Source organism: Muscardinus avellanarius (genome assembly GCF_963383645.1).
Source record: "Muscardinus avellanarius genome assembly, chromosome: 14".
In the NCBI taxonomy this organism is placed as follows: Eukaryota; Metazoa; Chordata; class Mammalia; order Rodentia; family Gliridae; genus Muscardinus; species Muscardinus avellanarius.
In genome coordinates, this window is record NC_137800.1 from 9,887,374 (window position 1) to 9,909,932 (window position 22,559).

Sequence of the window (22,559 nt, forward strand, 5' to 3'; positions counted from 1 at the left end):
AAACCACTGCATAGACCATCCATTTCTAAAAGGAAGAATCACAGAACACAGACATTCTCCCAAGATCATGGGGCTTTAGCGCTACGGGGATGGTATGCAAGCTTCTTACTGATCATGGTGGTTCCCCCGGCCAGGGCCGCCTTGGTTCCCTGGAAGAAGTCATCAGCGGATGTCATCCCCTGGTCAGGCATCTGGAAACGAGTGTGGACATCAATTCCTCCAGGGATCACCATCCTGGAATGGGCTTCAATGGTCTTCACCCCTCCTGGCACGATCAGGTTTTCTCCTATTTGCCTAAATAAACAGGGTTGGTGATAAGAATAATCTGTGAAAGGTGGAATCAAATACACTCTGACATCTCTTTTCACAAAGCTGTAACTATTCTTCACTCTGTGACACAAATTTTGGGACTTATTGTTTGGGGGCTATTGTCCGTCACAGGAGGAGGACTCCACTCTCCACCCTCAATGAGGAAATGCTGAGGCCACTAGAAAACAGGAATTTACAGAAGGCACCAGAGGCCCTGTTCAAAAACTAGTCTCCAGAAACCTCTAAAACCAAGTGATATCGAGTCCCAATACATTTACTTAGAATGTCACTGAACTTCCATCTAACACGCCCCTGGGCCAATTATCCAACAGCCCCCTGCCCCAGACCTGTCTGCATTTTCCAAACATTTATTTTGCCCATATGCTTTATAATAGAGGGAAAACAGAGTTGGGAGGGTGGGAGTGGAACAGCAGGGCCAAAAAAGAAAACATTTTAAATACAATGACTTTGAAATGTGGAAACAGGTGCTCAGCGATTCAAATAAAGGCAGAAAAAATAGTTATGTTGGAGACATGATCTGTTTCCATTTTGCCTGTGTGTGTGTGTGTGTGTGTGTGTGTGTGTGTGTGTGTGTTACTAGGTATTGAACCCAGAAGCATTCTGCCTCTGAGTTCCATCCCCAGCCCTATTTTATTATTTTTACTTTGAAACAGGGTCTCACTAAATTACTGAGGCTGACCTCAAACCTGCAATCCTTCTGTCCCAATCCCAAGAACTAGGATTACAGAGCCCGGAGCTGAGGCTGTCACACGCAAACACACGTGGAGAAAGCATCAGATGTGGAGACACTTAAGCCTATTTTGGGTTCATAAATCAGGGTGTGGGCTTCCAGGCAGCGCTCACAGCCACTCGTTTTCCACTCCTTTGGACTGCTGTGCTGCGAGCAACTGGCGCACGCTCCTTATTTGAAAGATGTCATTCGCCAGAGTGTTTGTCTTTAAGCAGATGTGCTATTTCTCCAGCGCCTAGGAGCTGTCCCCGCGGGAAGGGCGCAAGGACACTGGTATGCACTCAGCTCACTTAACCCTCCAGAGTTCAGGAGGGCCCAAACTCATAAGGGCTCTGCTGTTTCTCCTTCATAACATAATATACAATATACACAAGGGCAGCCTTATTTGTGCTTGTTGCCAATTAAAAGAATGAAACCTCAAATCCCCCCAGGATTAGGCAGCGATTTGTCTGTTACTTGGTAACTAACTGGGTATCCTTCTATGGCCCCTCCACCTTGGGATTCTGATTGAGAAAGCAGTTGTGCTGTCTTGATAGAAAAGGCTGTGTTCCACATCTGACCTGACAGGGTAATCCTTTCCAAACAACTATGTTTAGGAAAACCTTTAACATGTTCCACATGTCATAAACCAAGGGTTTGAGCTGGCACCAAGATGATGTGGCGTCACCTCTATTAAAAGTAGGAAATTGGCCGGGCGTGGCAGTGCACGCTTGTAATCCCAGAATTTGGGAGGCTGAGACAGGAGGATCGCAGTACACAGACAGTCTCAGCTACTATTTAGTGAGGCCCTTTGCATCTCAGTGAGACCCTGTTTCAAAATAAAGAATAATAAAGGAGCTGGGCATGGCGGCACACACTTGTGATCCTAGCATTTTGGAGGCTGAGACAAGAGGATTGCAGTTCGCGGCCAGCCTCAGCTACTTAGTGAGGCCCTCTGCAACTCAGTGAGACCCTGTTTCAAAATAAAGAATAAAAAATTGGGCAGGGGTGTAGCTCAGAGGTCAAATGCCCCTGGGTTCCATCCCTACACCCACAAAAAAAAAAAAAAAAAAAATAGGGCTGGGGATGTTGTTGATCAGAGGTAGAATGCCCCTGGGTTCCATCCCCAGTACTGAAAAAAAAAAAAAAGGTAGGAAATTGCCTGGCATCGCGACACATACCTGTAATCCCTGTACCTGAGAGGCTGGGACAGGAGGATCACCAGATCCGAGGGCAGCCTCCATAAGTATTCATACTTACAGAGTAAGTAAGCATCAACCTAGCATCAACCTAGCAAGACCCTGCTTCCAAATAAGAAATAAAATCAGGCTGAGGGTGTAGCTTAGAGGTAGAATGCTTCTCTGGGTTCAATCCCCAGTACCATACACACACACACACACACACACACACACACACACACACACACACACAAAAAGGAAATTATGGAATGTAAAATGCAATGGGTATGCATGTAATTGCAACTTTAATTCCTAACTTTGAAATTTCAAGCACCATGAATCAAAATGGGATTGAAGTAAACGCCAAGCTGACCACTCTTTGCATGACTGAACTTGAACCTGTGTGAAAGGCAGCAAGAGCTTGCCGGGGACACGGGGAGGAGAGTGGACCCAGGTCTCACGTCATGAGCTCCACTTACTTGACGAGCCCGTCCTCCATGTATATGTCTGCATAGAACGACTGGTCATCGTTAACAATTTTACCTCCCTTGATCAGAAGACGGTCACTCTGAAACAAAGACAGGTGAGGTCACAACACAGAACGGACCCACGAGAAACACGGGCAGCAAGATGCTGAACCGAGAGCCTGTTCTCACTAGTCTAAAGTGGTGTTCAAAACGCGCCGACTTTGGAAAGGTTCGGTGGCAAAAGCGAACTTAGATAGCGACCCCTTCTTCGCTTGATGGATCAGGACACAAGGGCAAAGCTTAGGCTACATAAATGGATCGTTTCTTTCATCTCAACCTTAGACCTGAAAACAAAACCAAACAAAACAAAAGATGCCATTGAAGAGCAGTAGAGATATTTTGGATAAAGAAGACAATACTTTTTAAATGACTTTTGGCTAAACCTCACTTAAAAAAATCCACCCACATGTAGGAAAGTCAAGTCTTGGCAAGGTTTGTGTCGGGGAAAATGGACCAAAAGTCTGTAGTCATGGGATACCCTACACAAACACACTAGGTTCCTTGGCAGAAAGGCTTCATTCAGTACATCCTTTATACGTGCATTTATCTTTGAGGTAAATCATAGCAAGTGTGTTAGGGAGGGGAGGGACCACAGAAAATACAGCATTTTAGCTAAGTAGTGAGGATAAAGGCCAAGTTTTATGATAGACTAGATGTGATGGCAAATTTTTAAATGTGACACCACTAATAGATTGCTAATGTACTTTTATTTTAATTGGTGTTATTTATACAAAAAATAATAATAATAATAAAGGGCTCATGAAGGCCAGGGACGTAACAGAAATGCTACGTACACCTCCTGGCTCTCCCCAATACTGCCAAGGGTAAGGTCGCGTGTTCAGTAAATATACACCTATGTTATTTCAGTCTGAAATTAAGTTTTACAAGCAGACCTCTATACTGCCCCTTTAATTCTCGATACAAAGTGATGTTTCAAAGGACAAGTATTCATCTGGACCACATTTCATCTCAAACTCAATTCAGCAGCTACCAAGAAAAGGAAATTGCAAAAAAATCTTTACAATACAGATAAGCTACTGGAGAGTAAGGGGGAAAGGTACCTTTACATATAAATTGCACACACACACACCTAGGTTTAGAAAGCATTTATTGTTTCTGACATAGTAGAAAAAACAAGATGATATTAACTTTGCACACGGTAGGGGCTTTTTATCCTGATGTAGACACTAGAAAAACAGATGGGATTAGCCCACAATTTCTGTCCCCAAACATGGTACCCGTAAACTTTGTACCTTTACAAAATCCTGTTCAGTGCAGGTGCCAGTGGAACCTCGGGACAAAACAGAGGTGGGTGGAGCAGGCCTATTCTTAAGACAGTGGGCTACTGAGCCTCGGAGCTAAGCCTACAATGACCCCTTCTTCTGTTCATACAATGACTCCCCAGATCTGGGGCTTCTCGACCAATAAGGTCAAGAGAAGCTCTGCCCTTCCCCACCAGCCCCAGCCACCATCACCAATCCTGGAGCCAACGCGACGCCAAGAAAGAAACTAAGTTTCACAGCTCCAAGCACTCCAGCGCCTTCTAGAAGGCTTCTTACGTAATGATGGAAGGAGGGAATACATATGATAGTCCCAGGATAACGCAACCCGATTTCTAACAGTGGAGAGAAGCGCTCTTAAACATTGGTCTTATTGACTGTTTGCCTTGTTTTGTTTTGTTTTGGTGTTTGTTTGTTTGTTTGTTTGGGGTTTTTTGGTGTGTTTATTTTTCCTCCCCACACTGTCAAAACGAAACTGCCTGGTTCGTTTAGGAAAGCGGCACATTATCTGGGGCTGGCTGCAAATCTGCTCCCCACCCCCACCCCGAGCTCCCAGGCCTCCTTCCTCCAGCAGGGAAGGCAGAACGCTGCCCCCACCCCCGCCAGCCCAGCCCTTTGGGATTTGGGGTCTTCTACTATCAAGGAAAAGCTAGTATCCACCCTTGGCGTAGAACCACCCAGCTCGTCCACCCTACAAAATCCCTAGCGCACGCCCCCTCCCCTGCGCGTCTGTTCCAACATCTCCGGTGCGGATGGGTGTGTCCCTGTGCACCCAGAGGAAGCCTGGGTGCCCGGGCCCGAGAGACGAGCCGAGCGAGAGCGCGCTCAGATTCGGCCCTCCAACGCATCTTGACCATCTGAAAGATTCTTTCCCGTCTGCTGTTGGCCGGTTCTACCCGGGAACCAGCTGGCCGCTGGCGAGTATTATATAACAATGAATTTCCTTTGGCGTCCCTCACTGCCTGGGACTTCATTCGCGAAGGAGACCACAGGACCAGGAGAAGATAGAGAGAGGATGAGGGCCAGAAGTGACGCTCCCCGCCGAAACACCGCGAATCCCAGGCACCCGCGTTTTCCGGGGATGCCCAAACCAGCGATCCCAGGCCCCAGAAGGGCGCCGACCGCTCGGGCCGCCGCGATCATTGTCTGCCGGGCCGGGGCCATCTGCTCCGCGTCGCAGCGCCATTACCTCCCCGGCCGGCTCGCCGGTCCCCAGCGCCCACCCTCCCTGCCCGCTTTGTGTGCGCGGGCACGCACGCCTCGGGGGCGGAAGGCGCAGAAAGACGCAGGGAAGCGAGCCCAGCGCCCCGCCAGGGCCCCCACCCAAAGCAGGGGGCGAGCAGACCGAGAGGGCCCCCCGAAACCTGTCCCCGTCGACAAAAGCCCCCGCCCTCCTCCTCCGCCCCGCACTGCGCGCGTTTCCTCCGCGCTCGGGTGCACCCTGCCCTTTTCAGCATCCCTCCGCTGTCATTACGCCTCCGGGCTGAAAGCCGCTTCCCCTGCCAAGAAGCCGGAGGAAGGCTCCAGAACGCCCCGGGGGTGTGGGGGGGAGAGCCGGGGAGGACCCAGCTCCCCATCGCAGCCCGGAGAACAATGTCCGAGCTCCCACCGTGCCGTGCATACTGAATCTGACATCCATTGCTTACGCCCCGAAGGCCAGCACTGCAGCATCCCGCCCACAATGAAAGGGTACAGAGGACCTGGCCGTCTAATTCTTGATCATAATTGCGTCTCCCACCGCCGATATATCGTCTTCGTTAGCAACGGGGGTGGGGGGGCTCCCTCCCTCCACCCCCTCCTTTAAATATGTCTCAGATGCTCTGCCACAAAAGGTTGCTGGCCGAACGCAGATTTCCCCAGGACCCCAACTCACCGTGATGCGCGGAATATTTTTCTTCCCCTGATAAGACATCTCTCTGCTGGGAAAAAAATAATTTCAAGAGGGCAGCTTTAAAGCAAAAAAAAAAAAATGCTGGGAAAGGGACTCGGGTATTTATTTTTGCAGGATTGAAAAAAGCTACAGCCCCTCCGCTGGTCTTGCTTGGTAGCAAATTTCAGGAACGTAAGGGACAAATGCAATCCTCTGTCTCTCTTTCTTCCTCTCCTCCAACACAGCCCCAGCTAGGGCGGAAAAAAAAAGAGAGAGAGAGAGGGAGAGAGAACAGGAGGGAAGGGGGTGGAAATAAACTACAGCAATAAAAGCCTCGGTTCAAGTCCGCCACCGCGGCGCATGCGCCGCCAGCCACTCCCTTTCCTCTCAGGCAAAAGCCATCCGCTTCGAGAGAGACGCGCACTCATTGGCCAGGATCGTGGGATATGCAAATGAGCCCGGCGGGGCGGGGCGCGCGCTGCTGCAGTGTGCGGCGGAGGGCGGCGGTCGGGGCGTGCGCCCGAGCGGGGAGCGCGCGCCTTTCGCGCCCTTTCTTTGGGGCCCGGGCTGCGGGGACTCGGGCTGGCAGCGGCCCCAGATGCAGCATCTGCAAGGCAGGGACAATGGCGGGGTGGTCGCTCCGGACGGGGGAGGGGGCGCAAGCCGGAGATGGAGGGGCTTCGGTGCAGCCGGCGGCACGCACACGCCTGCCGGCGCGCCAATCCGCGGAGGCCGCCGCTGCAGCCCGCGTGGGGTGACTGCGCCGAGCCAATGGCTTCGCTGGCGGCGAGCGCGCGACTGCACCGCCGGCCGGCCGAGCCTCCCCCGCCCTGCGCTGCTGGGGACCGAGGCCAGGCTGCAGAGGCCGGGCCTCCGCGGCCGCAGCATCCACTGCCGGGCAGCTGGGAGGGAGAGCCGGGTCCGCGGGGCCTGGAGGCGCCGCCCTGGACGCCAGCTGCCTGCAGGCCACCGGAGCCTAGGGAGCTACCGGTGCCTGCAGAGGGGGCGGGGAGGCCAGATCCGGGCCCTCCGCGCCCTTTTGGGCACGCACACCCACCCCAGCCCCCTCGGGAGGCTGGGCGCCCGCGCCTTTCCCAGGGGTTTGCAGATCTGAGCAGTAAAAGCTATGGGGATTCCAGCGCCCCAGCAGCCCTGCGGCTTTGCAGTGTGCACAGAGCGGCGCATCGTAACGCAGATGGCCAAAAGAGCTGTAAGGAAGAGGAACAAAAAGGAGAGCTTATTATATCCCAAAGGAGGGAGAAACTGAGTCATGGAGAAACCCCCGTGGGCCCAGAGTTCAAAACCACGCGCAAGCCCTGACTCCCAGAGTGTGCATCTAAGCAGGCCTCTGGCGACTGGACAGGCCTGGGAACTCTGGGCTTTGCCGTGATGCTCTCTAACTCTAGAGCCCCTGCGGCCTAAAAGTGGCCCGGGGATCCCGGGCAGTCTCCCACCCCTTGGAAGGTTCCCCAGGCAGGTACAATTACTAAAACATCTGGGCTGTCCTGGCTTTAGGGCTGCTTGAGATCAAACAATACATACAATCCTTCGTGATCTGGGCAGGGGGGAGGGGTGTCCATTTAATTGGCTCACACCTGCTCAGCAAAGATTAGCCAGATAAATGCAAAATAATCCTGGGGTAGTGTGCCCCGTGTCCCTGTGTCTTTCTGCACCTGGCCGCGCTGGCAGCTGTGGTGGCTGTTTTTGTGTTTCCAGGCTGAAGCCCATGTACCTGTGCATCCTGAAAGTAAAACAGAAGCCGGGTGTGGCGGTGCGCACTTGTAATCCCAGAATTTGAGAGGCTGAGACAGAGGATGGCAGGTTCCAGGTCATCCTCGGCAACTCATGGAGACACTGTTTCAAAATAAAAAAAAAAAAAAGTAGGGTTGGAGATGTAGCTTGAAGGTAGAATGCCCTTGGCTTCAATCCCCAGTACCACAAAAAGAAAGAAAAAAGGCCTGTCCAATATGCAGGAGAAAAGTGGGCTGATGTTCCCAAATGGTGGAGTCTGCTCCTAAAGATTAAAGAGTCTTCTCAAAGTATAAAATAGGCCTTGGGGGGGGGGGCGCACCAAATATAGTTTAAATGTATACCATTTATGTTCAATAAAAAATTTGTTTAAAAAATAAAAATAAAAAATTGTGTATTACATGAAACTAAGTAAAAACGAGCATGTTTATTCTTTTAAGAGAATTCTAAGTTGATTCAATATTTTGAAAAATAATTTGAAGAATTTTAAAAGAAAATTACATGTACTTTGATTCAAAAACTATTTCTGGAGTATAACTAGGTATAAACAATATAAATTAGAGCACCATTTAAAATAAAAGGCTGAAAAAAAAATAATAATAATAGGCCTTCCTATCTGAGAAAGTCAGGAAGGACCCCTAGGCAGGAGGAGGAGGGTCCTATTAAATCCCAAGAAACCCAGATGTGGTGTCACGCACCTGTAATCCCAGTTCTTGGGAGGCTGAGACAAGGCCAGTGTCAGCCTCTGTAACTTAGTGAAACTCTTGTTTCCAAATAAGAAAAAATAAATAAATAAATAAAATAGGGCTGGGATGTAGCTCAGAGGTAGACTGCCCCTGGGTTCAATCCCCAGTACTACAAAAACTAAAAACAAAAAATAAAATAGGGCTCAGGGTGTGGCTCAGAGGTAGGATACCCCTGAGTTCCATCTCCAGTACCGAAAAAAAAACATTTTTTTAAATTAATTTAAAACAAACCCAGGCGTGGTGGCACACATTGTAATCCCAGTACTTGGGAGGCTGAGACAGGAGGATTGCGCAGGTTTGAAGCCAGCCTCGGAAGCTTAGTGAGACCCTGTTTCCAAAATAAAAATATAAAAAAATAGGTCTGGAGGTGTAGCATGGGGGTAAAAGGCCCCTGGGTTCCATCCCCAGTACCACAAAAAAGGCCCCTAATTATAGTGTTTGTTTATATTCCTGTTAATACTTTTCTGTTCCTGATTTGTTGGATCTAAATGGATTTAAATATATCTTATCTTGTTATTTACCAATTTGTCATAGAATATTTTGAGGGTTTGGGGGGGGTTGTTTATTTTTTTGTTTTGCGGTACTGAGGATGGAACCCAGGGGCATTCTACCTTTGAGCGACACCCCCAGCCTTATCTTTTTTTTATTCTTTATTTTGAAACAGGGTCTCACTGAGTTGTAAAGGGCCTAAGTAGCTGAGGCTGGCTTCAAACTGCCATCCACCTGTCTCAGCCTCCCAAGCACTGGGATAAGCACCATTTCCCTTCCTTTTAAAGTCTGAGCTCACACAGAACCCGTCTTTCAAAGGTCTTTCTTGTGTCTCGGCCTCATAGGGGGCTCAGCGGGACAGGGACCTACAAAGCTCACAATGGGCTAGATGCGTGATTGGGGGGGGTGTAATACCTAATCTGGATTTTTATCTATTTTTCCTGGAGATTGAACCCAAGGGTATCCTACCTCCAAGCTATACCCCCAGTCCTTTTAAGTTTTTAATGTGTGTTTGTGTGTGTGTGTGTGTGTGTGTGTGTGTGCGCACGCTGGTGCTGGGGATGGAACCCAGAGGCCTTCTACCTCCGTGATACACTCCCAGACCTATTTTTTTTTAATATATTTTATTTGGAAATAGGGTCTCTTAAGCTAGCGGAGGCGGGCTTCGAACCTGCGCGATCCTTCTGTCTCAGCCTCCCAAGCGCAGGGATTACAAGCGTGCGCCTGGCTCTAAGTTTTTAATTTTGAACCAGAGTCTCACTAAGCTGCCGAGGCTGATCTTGAACCTGCAGTCCTTCTGTCTCGTCGTTCCAAGCCCTGGAATTGCAGATGTGCACTACCTCGCCTGGCTGGATTTTTAAGGTGTTCCCATCCTCCAGCCCGCTGGAAAGTAGAGCCGGGGAGCTGAGGACATCACTCCGCTGCTCCACGGAGACTGGCTCTTTCAGTTCCTCAGGATCATCCGTTCCTGCCTCACCCACCACGGATCTGGGCTTTACCTTCCCCTTTTGCATCGCCCCCACCCCACCCCAGCTCTGCTGAAGGGCAACGCCCAGATGCTGCAGTGTTGGGAAACTCCAAGACAAACTGCGACAGCGAGAATGGAGCCTCGTTGTGGCCAAGAAGAGAAAGCCACAAATCCCCAGGCTGCCGCACTGGGCAAGGGCTGTGGCCTCTGGCGCAGCCTGCAGGCAAGGCTAAACAACTGCGGTGACAGAGAAGGTGCCACAGTCCTTCTTTGCCAAACACAAAGGGCACCGACTGGGACGCGCTTCTTCGCTGCAGATGGAATCAGGCCACCATGATTGCTTTCTCCGTGTATGTGGCCCTGATGGCGCACAGACAGCCAAGGGCCGGTGACCCACTGCTTTTGCAAGAACTAGACAGTCTGTGGGCCACGCCTGTCGGGTGCCGAATGTATCCTCGCTGCGTGACAATAAGAGGCTCCGCTGTCCAAATTTTCTGGGCATCCAGGCGTGCGGCTGTGTGCACTCTGCAGCCTATGGTAAGCCCAGGCCTTCTCCTCTTGCCTGTACTTAGCACAGATACCTCCCAAAGGACCCCGGCATTGCACACCTTGCTTCCCATCCTCCGTGACTACAGATCTTCCCTGGGGTCTCTGTCCCAGATGGAAGCGCAGGGCATCTTGCTGTGGCCATCCTGCCTCAGGTCTGCCCTCTGGTGGCCAATAGCGTGTGTGTGGGGGGCTCCAACCTTCCCCTGGAATAGTAGCTTCTCTGCCTGGAGAGGGCCATAGAGGTCACTTGTCCCTCAACCTGTGTGTCCATCAGAATTGCACGGCTGCAGCTCAGCCCTCCTGACCAGGGCCTCCTGCAGTAAGACCCAGGAATGCTGAACCACAGACCCGGCCCATCCCAACCTCCATATCTGGAAAAGGAAGTTACAGAAACCCACACTAGAACAAAGGTTTCACTCCCCGCCCGGAATTTCCTCCACTCCCCGGAGCACAGCGGTGGCCTGCTCCTTACCCAGTGAGAATACCGTTTTCTGAAAGAGCAGTAAACATTATCACTATCGCTTAACTGTGTGCCTTCCGGCGACAGACCTGCGTACTAGAACGTGTTCTACAGTCAGTAAGGAAGGACTGGAGTTTTTAGGGAACCAGCTGGAACCTGGGTGGAGCACTGAGTGCTTTAAACACAGCTCCCAAGCTTCGAGGAAACCTAAGGAAAAGGGTTAATGAAGCACGGAGAAGGTGTAAATTTCAGAAGCTTAAGTCTCCAAAGAATCAGCCCTGGACGGGTACTGAGCACCGCTCGCTTTTCCAGCACACCGGTGGCTTCTGCGCTGTCCTCCGGTCGGTTCCCTGCAGGCCTCTTTGGGGTGACTTATTAGCTCAGTCTTGCGGCAGTGCATTAGGATATTATAAAGACTCAGGAAAACTCTGTATTTCCCTCTAATCAAATTGGTCTTCTTCCCTTCTCCACTCCCTCCCCATCCCCACCCAGCTTCAGGTTGAGCTTATCTGTGCAAAGGGGAATCAGGAGATGTGTCCACAGCTCTTCCTGCAGTCTGCTCCGTGTGACACCAGGCATTCACACAGGAGGGACGAAGAGTGGACAGACATGCGGACAGGCTCATGGCACAGGCTGAGGGCACTTGTTGCTGGGTGCCAGCCCTCTGCCGGCTCCTGTACCCTAACCTGGCTGGGGCTCTCTGCCTGAGTGGCAGGAACCTAAAAGCTGGTCTCCCTCCAACTTCTGAGCATGCCCAGGATCCACCATGTAGCCCCACAGGACCCTCACTAGACACCAACATGAAAGGCAGGCGCTGGGAGAATCAACCACCAATCACTGCTACAAGCACATCGGGTTCACGGGGGCCCTTTAAGCAAAGCCCTACATCTATGGGCAACAATTAACTCGTGTAGGTGCTGACCACGGGAGAACCCAAGGGGTTCCTTCTGCTCCTTTGTGATATTAGAAATTAAGTTAGATTAGTGAACAGGGTACTCTGAGGTTGGGCACAGAAAGAAAGATTGTAACCTGGGGAGCTTGAGAGACTGGGAGGGGGCAATGCCCTTCATCTCCACCCAAGGTCACTGGTCACTAGGGCATCATCTTCATATCAGAATAGGTCAGGCTGTTTGTAGCCTCTGTCCCTGTTCCAGGGCCTGCCTCTGCCAGGATACTCATGGCCTCTGACCTTCACCCCATGACCTCTGTGCAGCCATTCCTGAGCCATCACAGGGAGCTGGTGATGGCTGTTCCCCGTTGGATCCTGTTCAGACTTCTAGAAGGGCGTCTTTCACAGTTCCCTGCACTGTCTCGAGGGGGGGGGCAGGCTGGGAGTTAAACCCAGGGTCATTCTACCCCAAGCTGCACCACCAGCCCTTTTTAATCTTTGGCTTCTTTCTTCAGCACCTACCAGAGGGCCATGCATACAATAGGCACACAAATCCTAAAAGGATGGATGGATGGATGGATGGATGGACGGACGGACGGATGGATGGATGGATGGATGGATGGGTAGGTGGGTGGATGATGGATACTGGATAGCTAGCTGATGGTTGGGTGGATGGTTAGAGTAACGGATAATGGTTATGTACGTGGATGAGTGGGTAGATGGATACGTCAATGGATGATGGATGAAGAGATGGATATGGGGGTGAAGAATTACTAGATGAATACATGAAGAAACGCCTTGAACTGAAATCTTTGTTATAAAATATATGTCATATGGGACATGTAATATGATTATGCATAATAGTGGGGTTTGCTGTTACATACTTCTACCTGCACGTAACATTATTCGGTCAGTTTCACTCCTCAGTATGGAGTTAGCAAAAAGGTCAGTGTTTGCAGGCGTGTGCGGAAGAAAGTGGTTATAGGTAAATTACAAGGGAACTGGAAGGATTCTGTGTGAGACTGGGGTGGTGGATACATGACAACAGTAAGAGGGACCCTGCTGTGAACTACGCAATAATAATGTATCAATATGGGCACAGAAGTTATAAGTGTATCACACTAATGCATGCCGTTGACATGTTGATCATAGGGGAAACTGTACCTATGTGTGAGAAAGAGAAGGTGGAAGGCACTCGATACATTCTGCTCTTTTTGGGGGAGGCACTAGGGATTGAACCTAGGGGCATCTACCTTTGAGCTACACCCCCAGCTCCATTTTATTTTTTAATTTTGAAACAGGCTCTCACTAAGCTATAGAGCAACTCACTTAGTGGCTGAACCTGGCCGCCAACCTGCGATCCTCCTGCCTCAGCCTCCCAAGTACTGGAATTACAGACCTGTGCCACTGTGCCCAGCTTCAACTTTTCTATAAATCTCAAACTGCTCTAAAAATAAAGTCTATTCATTTAAGCAACAGGAGCATACTATATAAACCACTTTATGACTTACTTTATTAGACATTAAAATATTACCAGCTGTTGGAAGAGAAAAGTAGAGGCGATCATGGTAAGTATCACAGGGAGGTCAGGCCTGCAGAGCATTCATTAGGTATGTGTACAGTCAGGGGACTCTTGGCCACAGCTCTTTAATGGAGACTGAGGAGGACTGAAAAGGAAGATAGGACCAAGCAGCTGAGGAAGGAAGCTCATGAGTAATGGATACATCAATACCAACAACTCCTGGGTAATGGATACATCACCACCAGCAAAAACAAGCGGTTGGTATGCACAGCATGTAGCCTTCTCATTGCTTTCCCACTCAGCCATGAACATCTAAGGCTCCTTCGAATCGCTTCATGGCTTTTAGCTCATTGCTTTTTACCGCTTCATGAGAGTCCAGTGTCTAGATGCACCACCGCTTGTTGCTCCATTCCCTCCATTCCTGGGTTTTGCACATAAAGCTTCTGTGAGCATGTTTTTTGTTTTGTAGAGATTTGTATGGACATAAGCTGTCATGGTATCAAGGAGGGAGACTGCTTGACCACATGCTGAAAGACATTTCGTTTCCCAAGAAGCTGCCAAGCTCTTCCCCAGAGTGGCTGTATTATTTTGCATTCCCACCAGCAAAGTATGCGAGTTCCTGGTGCTCCACAAACTTGCCAACATTTGTCCTTTCTCCGTGTGCATTCCTGGCATCCATATCAAAGATTAGCCAGCCAAGCTGGGTGCAGTGTGGCGCACATCTGTAATTCTAGTGTTACATTTTTTTTTTCAGTGGTACTGGGGTTCCTGGAAGCCCTTCTGCCTCCGGGCTACACTCCCAGACCTATTTTATACTTTGTTATTTGAAAACAGGGTCTCTTGCCGGGCGTGGTGGCACATGCTTGTAATCCCCGCGCTTGGGAGGCGGAGACAGGAGGATCACGCAGGTTCAAAGCCAGCTGCTCTGGCTTAGGAGACCCTGTTTCCAAATAAAAAGATATAAAATAGGTCTGGGAGTGTAGCCCGGAGTTAGAAGGGATTCCAGGAACCCCAGTACCACCAAAAAAAAAAAAAAAAAAGAAAGAAAGAAAGAAAAAGAAAAGAAAAAGAAAACAGAGTCTCTTAAGCCAGCACAGCTGGCTTTGAACCTGCGCAATCCTCCTGTCTCTGCCTTCCAAGCGCAGGGATTACAAGTGTGTGCTACCATGCCCAGCTAATTTTACAATTTTTAATGTACAAGTCTTTAAGTTCTTTGGTTGACTACTAGGAAATTACTGTCTTCCTTTGGTAATGTCATATTTCCTTGATAGATATTTCCTTGATAGATATATATGTGTATGTGTGTGTGTGTGTATATATATATATATATCTTTAATGGAGACTGAGGAGGACTGAAAAGGAAGATAGGAAAATTATATATATATATATGGAAGATAGGACCATATCTATATATATTTTTTTGGGGGGGTGGTACTGGGGGTGGAACCCCAGGGACTTTTCTACCTCCGGACTATATCCCAGACATATTTTATAGTTTATTTGGAAACAGGGTCTCACTAAGTTGCTGAGAACCTCACTCAGTAGCTGAGGCTGGCTTCGAACCTGTGCGATCCTCCTGTCCCATCCTCTCAAGCACTGGGATCACAAGAGTGCGCCACCACGCCTGGCATTTTCTTTATATTTCTTGCAGCTTTGCATCAATGTCTGCCTGTTTGCACTGATGTTTGGGTCACCTCTTCTTTTTAAGGACTTTTATCCACAGGTGGTCACGAGGTTCCATCTGGGGCTCCTGTCCTGGGGATGCACAGGGCCAGCCCTGGATTCACGGCAGGTGCAGCGGTGTACCGTGCGGAGCCTGTTCATTGACAGCAGCATTAGCCAAGACTGCAGGGTTCTCAGGGCCAGGCTGCAGATGCACGCGGCAGTGCTGAGGGATGCTGGGGTCCTTGTGGTCTCCCCCTGCCCGCGTGAAGAAGTCCTGGTGGACAGGTCCCTCTTGGGGCACATTTCTGCACTGATAATGATAATGCCTGCATCCCAGGCACCGGGGCATACAGATTGCCCTTGATGCTACCGCCTGGGGTACAAGTGTGGTTGCCAGAGAGAGGCGGGAGCTCTGGCATGGTGGGCGGTGGGGGTGGGGCGCTGCAGTGGACTCCTCTCTGGCAGGGGTAAAGCAGAGCCGCCCCTTTGGGGGAGGCACAGCACCTTGGTTTCCAGCTCTCCCTGCTCTTCTTCTTTACCCCCACGAGGGGAGGCTGCGCCTGTGAGATCCATCTCGGTTCACAAGGGCACCAAGAGCCACTGATGGTGTGGGGCTGGGGAGAAGAAGCTTGCTGCGCTGTTCTATGCTGTAATTTCAGCTTCTGTGTCCACCAGCTTTCTGGAGTTCCTCCAGAGAGCTCCCAGAGCTACATTTATCAGTAGACAGTTTTGTTTTTGTTTGGTTTTTATTTTATCTATCGATTTATTTATTTGGGTACTGGGGATTGAACCCAGGGAACAGGAACATTCTACCTCCGAGCTACATCCACAGCCCTATTTTATTTTATTTTTTATTATTCATTTACTTATTTGTTTATGCAGTACTGGGATGGAACCCAGGGGTATTCTGCCTTAGAGCTACACCCCCAGCCCTATTTTTTAGCTTATTTTTTAAAGGGGGTCTTTTTTTTTTTTTGTCTTTTTGGACTGGGGATCAAACCCAGGGCGGTGCATTTGCCAGGCAAGCGCTTTGCCTACATCCCAGGCCCCCAGCCCTATTTTTTATTCTCTATTTTGAACAGGGTCTCACTGAGTTGCAAAGGGCCTCACTAAGTAGCTGAGGCTATCCTCCTTTCTCAGCCTCTCAAATGCTGGGATTGCAAGTGTGAACCACCACAGCTGGCTAAATATTAATTATTGTGTGTGTGTGGTACTGGGGGTGGATCCCAGGGGCCTTTTACCTCCATGCTACACCTCCAGACCTATTTTATATTTTATTTAGAAACAGGGTTTCACTAAGTTACTGAGAGCCTCACTAAAATGCTGAGGCTGGCTTAGAACCTGCAATCTTCCTGTCTCAGCTTCCCAAGTACTGGGATTACAAGCGTGCACCACCACACCCAGCCTAAATTTGAATTTTAGATAAACAAAGAAGAATTTTTTGAGTAGAAGTATATCCCAAATATGGCATGGGTCATAATTATACTAAACAAACTAAAAATTACTTGATGTTCATCTGAAATGCAACAGTAACTGAGTGCCCTGTATTTTATTTGCTAAAACTAGCAGCCATACACTGAAAGGGTAAGTTGGCCAAGGTTGCATGCCAGGCAGGAGGCACCAATACCACAGTATCATTTTAACTCACAGATCTGTGTGAGAATTGAATGATACTTGTAAGTGGCTTAGCACGGTGCCCAATGCCTACCAAGGATTCTCAGACAAGCTGTCGGTGATGCTAAGCTGAGTGTGGTGGCTCACGCTTGTAATCCCAGCACTTGGGCAGCTGAGACACGAGAATCACAGGTTCAAGACCAACCTCAGCAACTTAGTGAGACCCTGTTTCTAAACAGAAAGTAAAATCAGGCTGGGATGTAGTTTGGAGGTAGAACGCCCCCACGTTCCATCCCCAGTACCACAAAAAGAAAAGAAAAAATATATCTAAAATCTAAATGTAGCCAAGCGTGGTGGCACACGCTTGTAATCCCCGCGCTTGGGAGGCGGAGACAGAAGAAACGCGCAGATTTGAAGCTGGTTTAAGGGACCGGTTCCAAATTTTTAAAAAGTATAAAAATAGGTCTGGGAGTATAGCCCCAAAGCAGAAGGGTTTCCAGGAACCCCAGTACCACCAAATAAATAAATAAGTAAAATAAATTCTAAATGTAGGAGACCAAAATACAAAACGTGTTTTGTTTGTTTGTTTGTGGTACTGGGGATGGAACCCAGGGGCATTCTACCCCCAAGCTACATCCCCAGCCCTATTTTTTCTTCTTTATTTTGAAATAGGGCCTCACTAAGTAGTTGAGGCTATCCGTGAACCCAGACCCTCCTGTCTCAGCCTCCCAAATGCTGGATTACACGTGTGCACCACCACGCCCAGCTATAAAATATTGAGAAGAAACCATACAGATGTACACGGTTATCAATATCTGTGACCTTGGATAAGAAATGTTTCTTAAAGTATTTTTTTTAGAAAAAGAAATGTTTTTCTGATAGAAGACAAAACACAAGCAACAAGGTGAATTAGATTTCATCAAAATTAAAGGCATCTGTACATCAAGCACAGAGCAAGAAAGGGAAAGTACAAGCCACAGAGCAAGAGAAAAGTTTTACACAGCGTGCATCTCACAAGGGCCTGGTATCCAGAGCATATAAAAACTCTTCCAGGTCAACAAGAAAAAGGAAAACATCCTATTTTAAAAGGGGGGGGGGCAGCCAGGCATGTAATCCCAGCTCTTGGGAGGCTGAGACAGGAGGATCACACAGGTTCAAAGCCAGCCTCAGCTACTTAGTGAGGATCTCAGCAACTTAGTGAGACCTTGTTTCCAAATAAAGTATAAAATAGGTCTGGGAGTGTAGCCTGGAGGTAAAAAAAAAAAAAGCCCCTGAGTTCCACCCCCAGTACCACCAAAAAATAAAAATAAATAAAAAATAATTTTAAATGGGCAAAAGATTGCAATAGACATTTTTCCAAAGCAGAGATGCAAACCACGTAAGCATGGAGAAAGATGCTCAGTGACATTAATCATTAGGGAAATACAAATTAAAACGACAAAAGGAGCTGGCATGGTGGCACATGCCTGGGAGGCTAAGACAGGAGGGTGGCGGGTTTGAATCCAGCCTCAGCACTGTACCAACATCCTGTTTCCAAATAAAAAAATAAAATAGGGCTGGAGGCATAGCTTGGAGGTACAATGCCCCTGAATTCCATCCACAGTATAAAAAAAAAGAAAGAAAATAAAGAAAGAAGGAAGGAAGGAAGGAAGGAAGGAAGGAAGGAAGGAAGGGAGGGAGGAGTTTGAAAAGGGGGGGTCTGGAGTGTAGCTCAGAGGTAGAATTCCCCTGAGTTCAATCCCCAGTACAAAAAGAGAGAAAGAGAGAATTAATTAGGAGACAATATGTTAGATTAGGAACAGTTTAGTTATTATACAAATTTAGGAACAGAATGCCCCTGGGCTCAATCCCTAGTACAAAAAGTAAAATAAAAATTAAAAAAGCCAAGCGTGGTGGCGCACGCTTGTAATCCCAGTGTTTGGGAGCTGAGACAGGAGGATCACGGGTTCACAGCCAGCCTCAGCTACGTAGTGAGGACCTCCACAACTTAGTGAGACCCTCTTTCAAAATAAAGAATTAAAGAATAAAAAATAGGACTGGGGGTGTAGCTCAGAGACAGAATGCCACTGGGTTCAACCCCTAGTACTGCAAAAAAAAAAAGAAAGAAAAGAAAAGAAAGAAAAGGGAGGGAGGGAAAGAAAGAAAGAAAAAGAAAGAAAAGAAAGAAAGAAAGAAAGAAAGAAAGAAAGGAAAGCCCACAAGAGATCCTAACTCATTCCCAGTAGTTTGGTTCTAATAAAATAATAGACATGATAATAATTATAATAATAATAAATAAATATAAACAGTAGCAAGCATTGGCAAAGGATATGGAGAAATTGCGACCCTCGCAGACTGCTGGTGAGAATCTAAAGTCATACAGCTGCACTGGAAAACAGTCTGGAAGTTCCTCAAAAAGTTAAACGTGGAGTTACCAAGTGACCCAACAAGTCTACCCCTTGGTGTACAACTAAGGCAAACAAAAACACACGTCCGCACCGCGAGCTACCCGTTAGCGTTCAGAGCAGCATTGCTCATAAGATCTCAGAAGTGGAAACGACTCAGATTTCTGTCAACTACTGAGTGGATTTTTTAAAAAGTAGTACAGAGTTGGACATGGTGGTACATGCCTGTCGTCCCAGTATTTAGGAAGCTGAGACAGGAGGATCACAGGTTGAAGCCAGCCTCAGCAATATAGTGAGACTCTGCTTCCACATAAAAAGTCAAGTAGGAGCTGGGTGTGGTGGCGCACACTTGTAATCTCTGCGCTTGGGAGGCTGAGACAGGAGGATCGCACAGGTTCGAAGACAGCCTCAGCTACTTAGTGAGGCTCTCTGCAATTCAGTGATACCCTGTTTCCAAATAAAATAGAAAACAGGTTCCATCCCCAGCACACACACACACACAAAAAAAAATCAAGTAGGGCTCTTTTACCTGGGATTGGTGGAGCCCACCAGGTATCAGCTTCCCCGAGCGCCTTGCATTCCAACCCCAGAGCCACACTGCAGGAGGAGGCCCTGGTCAGCCTCGAGGACTGTGTCCAGCCTGGCACCTCCTGCCACACCAGGGAGCCCCCCACAGCCCTTCCTGCAGCCCCACTGGCACCTCCCCCTCGCTGCACAAATGTGGCCGGGCCCACCTAACCAAAGGCAAGGGGCACACAAATGCCCATGGGCCCTGGCTGTGACCGGACCCATGAAAACACACCTGTCTTCTCTAAGGACACCAAGGTGAGGCCCCGCCCGCCCCTGCACCTCGCCTCCCACCCTCCACAAGAACAGCACCCAACAGCCCGCCTTCTTCTTCCTCACTTCAGTGCATTCTGCCTTGGATACGGTCCACCATCTGCACTGTTGAAATGTCTTCTCAGCCTCCCTCCCTTGACGTGTGTGTGTGTGTGTGTGTGTGTGTGTGTGTGTGTGTGTGCGCGCGCGAGCACATGCGTGCATGCACGTGTTTACTGGGGTTGGAAGGACGGAACCCCAGAGGCAGTCTCCCCTCTGGGATATACCCCCAGGCCTATTTCATGTTTCATTATGAAACAGGCTCTCACTAAGTTGCAGAGGACCTTACTAAGGTGCTGCTGCTCTGGTCCTGAACCTGCAACCCTCCTGTCTCAGCCTCCCAAGTACTGGGATTACAAGCATGTACCACCATGCCCGGCTCTCTCTCTCTTGACTTTTTTTTTTTTTTTTTTTTTGTGTGTGTGTGTGTGTGCGTGTGTGGTATTGGGGATGAAATCCAGGAACTTTCTACCTCCGGGCTATACTCCCAGACCTATTTTATACTTTATTTGGAAACAGGGTCTCACTACGTTGCTGAGAGCCTCACTAAGCAGCTGAGGCTGGCTTTGAACCTGTGCAATCCTCCTGTCTCAGCCTCCCAAGTACTGAGATTATAAGCATACACCACCATGCCCAGCTCTCCCTCTCTCTTAACTTTTTAAATCTTAATTAACACAAAGGAGCCATCTGATTAGTACCTGTTAATACTGAGCCCCATTCTTGCTCTCAACAGCTATGGAATAGGGGTTCTCTATCCCATGCAGTACCAGGGCCCACATTGGTTACCACCAAGATCCATAATTAAATAATCAACTTATCTACAGCTCTAGAAGACCCCAAAATCAGTGCTTTTTCTCCTGTGACGTTACTGCCTCCTGCTGTAAGTCCTACACCTCTGGCAATTTTTCTCCATGTTTTGGGACCCTTCTCCTCCTGTGCCCCAGGTCAGGGTGATGAGGCTGGGTGGTCCTGTGGTTAACTCCCCTCACCCAGCCTACACCCTCTCCCTGAGCAATCACCACCTGGGGCTTCGAGGACCACCTCCACGTTTACTACGCCCATCTCCACCCCCCAGATCTCTTTGGAGCCCACTCCCAGCTGGGTGGCACAGGTTGGAAAGCAGCCCCTGCACTATCCAGGGATATTACAACCTGGCCCCTGGGCTGCCCTGCACAGGAATGAAACTGGAATGTCAGCCAGCCATGGCGGCACACACCTCTAATCCTGGTAATTGGGAAGCTGAGACAGGAGGATCACATGTTTGAGAATAGCTTCAGCAAGTAATGAGACTCTTAGCAACCTAGCAAGAGCCCGTTTCAAAATAAAAAATTTTTTAAAAATGGGACTGAAAGTCTAGCTTGGAGGTAGAGCGCCCCGGAGTCCAATTCCCAGTACCAAGCCAGGCGGGGTGGTGCACACTTGTAGTCCCAGTATTTGGAAGGCTGAGACAGGAGGGTAACAGGTTTGTGGCCAGCCTCCGCAAGTCGTGAGACTCTCGGCAACCTAATAAGATCCTGTTTCAAGATAAAAATTAAAAAAAATAGGGGTGGGGGGTCTATCTTGGAGGTAGAAACCCCTGAGTTCAAGCCCCCCCAAAAAAAATGCAAATCCCCAACCATCTGCTCCTTATTTTGTTTTCTGGCCCAAATCCACATGTTGGAAATTTAAATTTAATTTCTAGTGCAGCAGCATGGGGAGTCGGGCCTCTGGGGAGGCGTTTTGGCGGGATTAGCGCCGCCATGCAAAAGGCTTACAGAGCTGGTGGCCGCTCTGCCTTCTGTGCACGAGGATATGGCACCAGAGCCCAGAGCAGCTGCATCCTCCTCCATCCTGGACTTTCAGACCCTGGAAGTATGAGGACATAAATGGGCATTCCTTCTAAGGTGTGTGGCGTGTTTGGCCTCAGGTCTGTGGCTGTCACAATACAGAGTGGACTAAGATGAGCCTTGGCTCTAAACCCTGACTCCCCTTTTGCCTTGCGCGCGGCATTGGCGTCCCCAGCGTCACCATCAGCCAGTGATTTCCCGATTTTCCTTCATCTCCTGCGGAACCTGGTCTCTGACTGCTCCCCTTCTAAAACTGGCCTTGAGTTGGGCGTGGTGGCGCACGCTTGTAATGCCAGTACTTAGGAGGCTGAGACGGGAGGACCCGGGTTTCATGGACAGCTGCAGGCCCTCCGCAACCTAGTGAGACCCTGTCTCCAAATAAGAAATAAAATCGGGCTGGGGGTTTAGCTTAGAGGTAGAATGCCTCTGGGTTCAATCCCCAGTGCCACACACACACACACACACACACGCACACGCACACGCACACTGACCTTGGTTTTGAAAGCATTGTACTTCATTCAAAGCCTGCATGTGACACCCCCGGAAATGTCCCCTTCCACTCCCCAGGCACCTCGCACTCAAAATGTCCAAAGTAAAGCTTACTTATTGGCTCTCTTGAAGCCTCTCTTCCTCAGGCGCCCCAAGTGTGGTTCCAGATCTCACTCTATCCAAATGGGAAGCCTGGAGACGGTCAAGTCCTCCCCCGCTGAACCAGGGCCCCCACTCGGAACCTCTCACCGACTGTACCTGTGTCCCCTGCTCCCGCGCTGCCCTCCCAGGGCACCCGGCCACCTCCCCTCCACGTGACCTGCCGTGGCCTCCTCACCTTCACCACGCCCCTGCAAACCAGGGCCTCTCCCCAGGCCTCAGTCAGCCTGTGCCTTCCCGTCTCTAGGTCCTGGGTCCCTTTCATCAAAGTGAAAGCC

The 22,559-nt window shown here is 49.3% G+C and overlaps 1 protein-coding gene across 2 annotated transcripts in view; it reads right to left on the reverse strand.

Moving 5' to 3' along the window:
• Nucleotides 1-22,559, reverse strand: part of DPYSL2 (dihydropyrimidinase like 2) — a gene marked incomplete at both ends in the record, with an annotated part of 102,018 nt that overhangs the window by 65,795 nt on the left and 13,664 nt on the right. Inside the window, 3 exons of one of the 2 annotated variants that reach the window (XM_080709863.1) lie at nucleotides 110-294; nucleotides 2,697-2,785; nucleotides 5,898-5,936. In XM_080709863.1, coding sequence (XP_080565989.1) covers nucleotides 110-294; nucleotides 2,697-2,785; nucleotides 5,898-5,936 — 313 coding nt within the window. Of the gene's footprint in view, nucleotides 1-109; nucleotides 295-2,696; nucleotides 2,786-5,897; nucleotides 5,937-22,559 lie in introns of those variants that run through there. The other variant, XM_080709862.1, reaches the window with a different exon arrangement.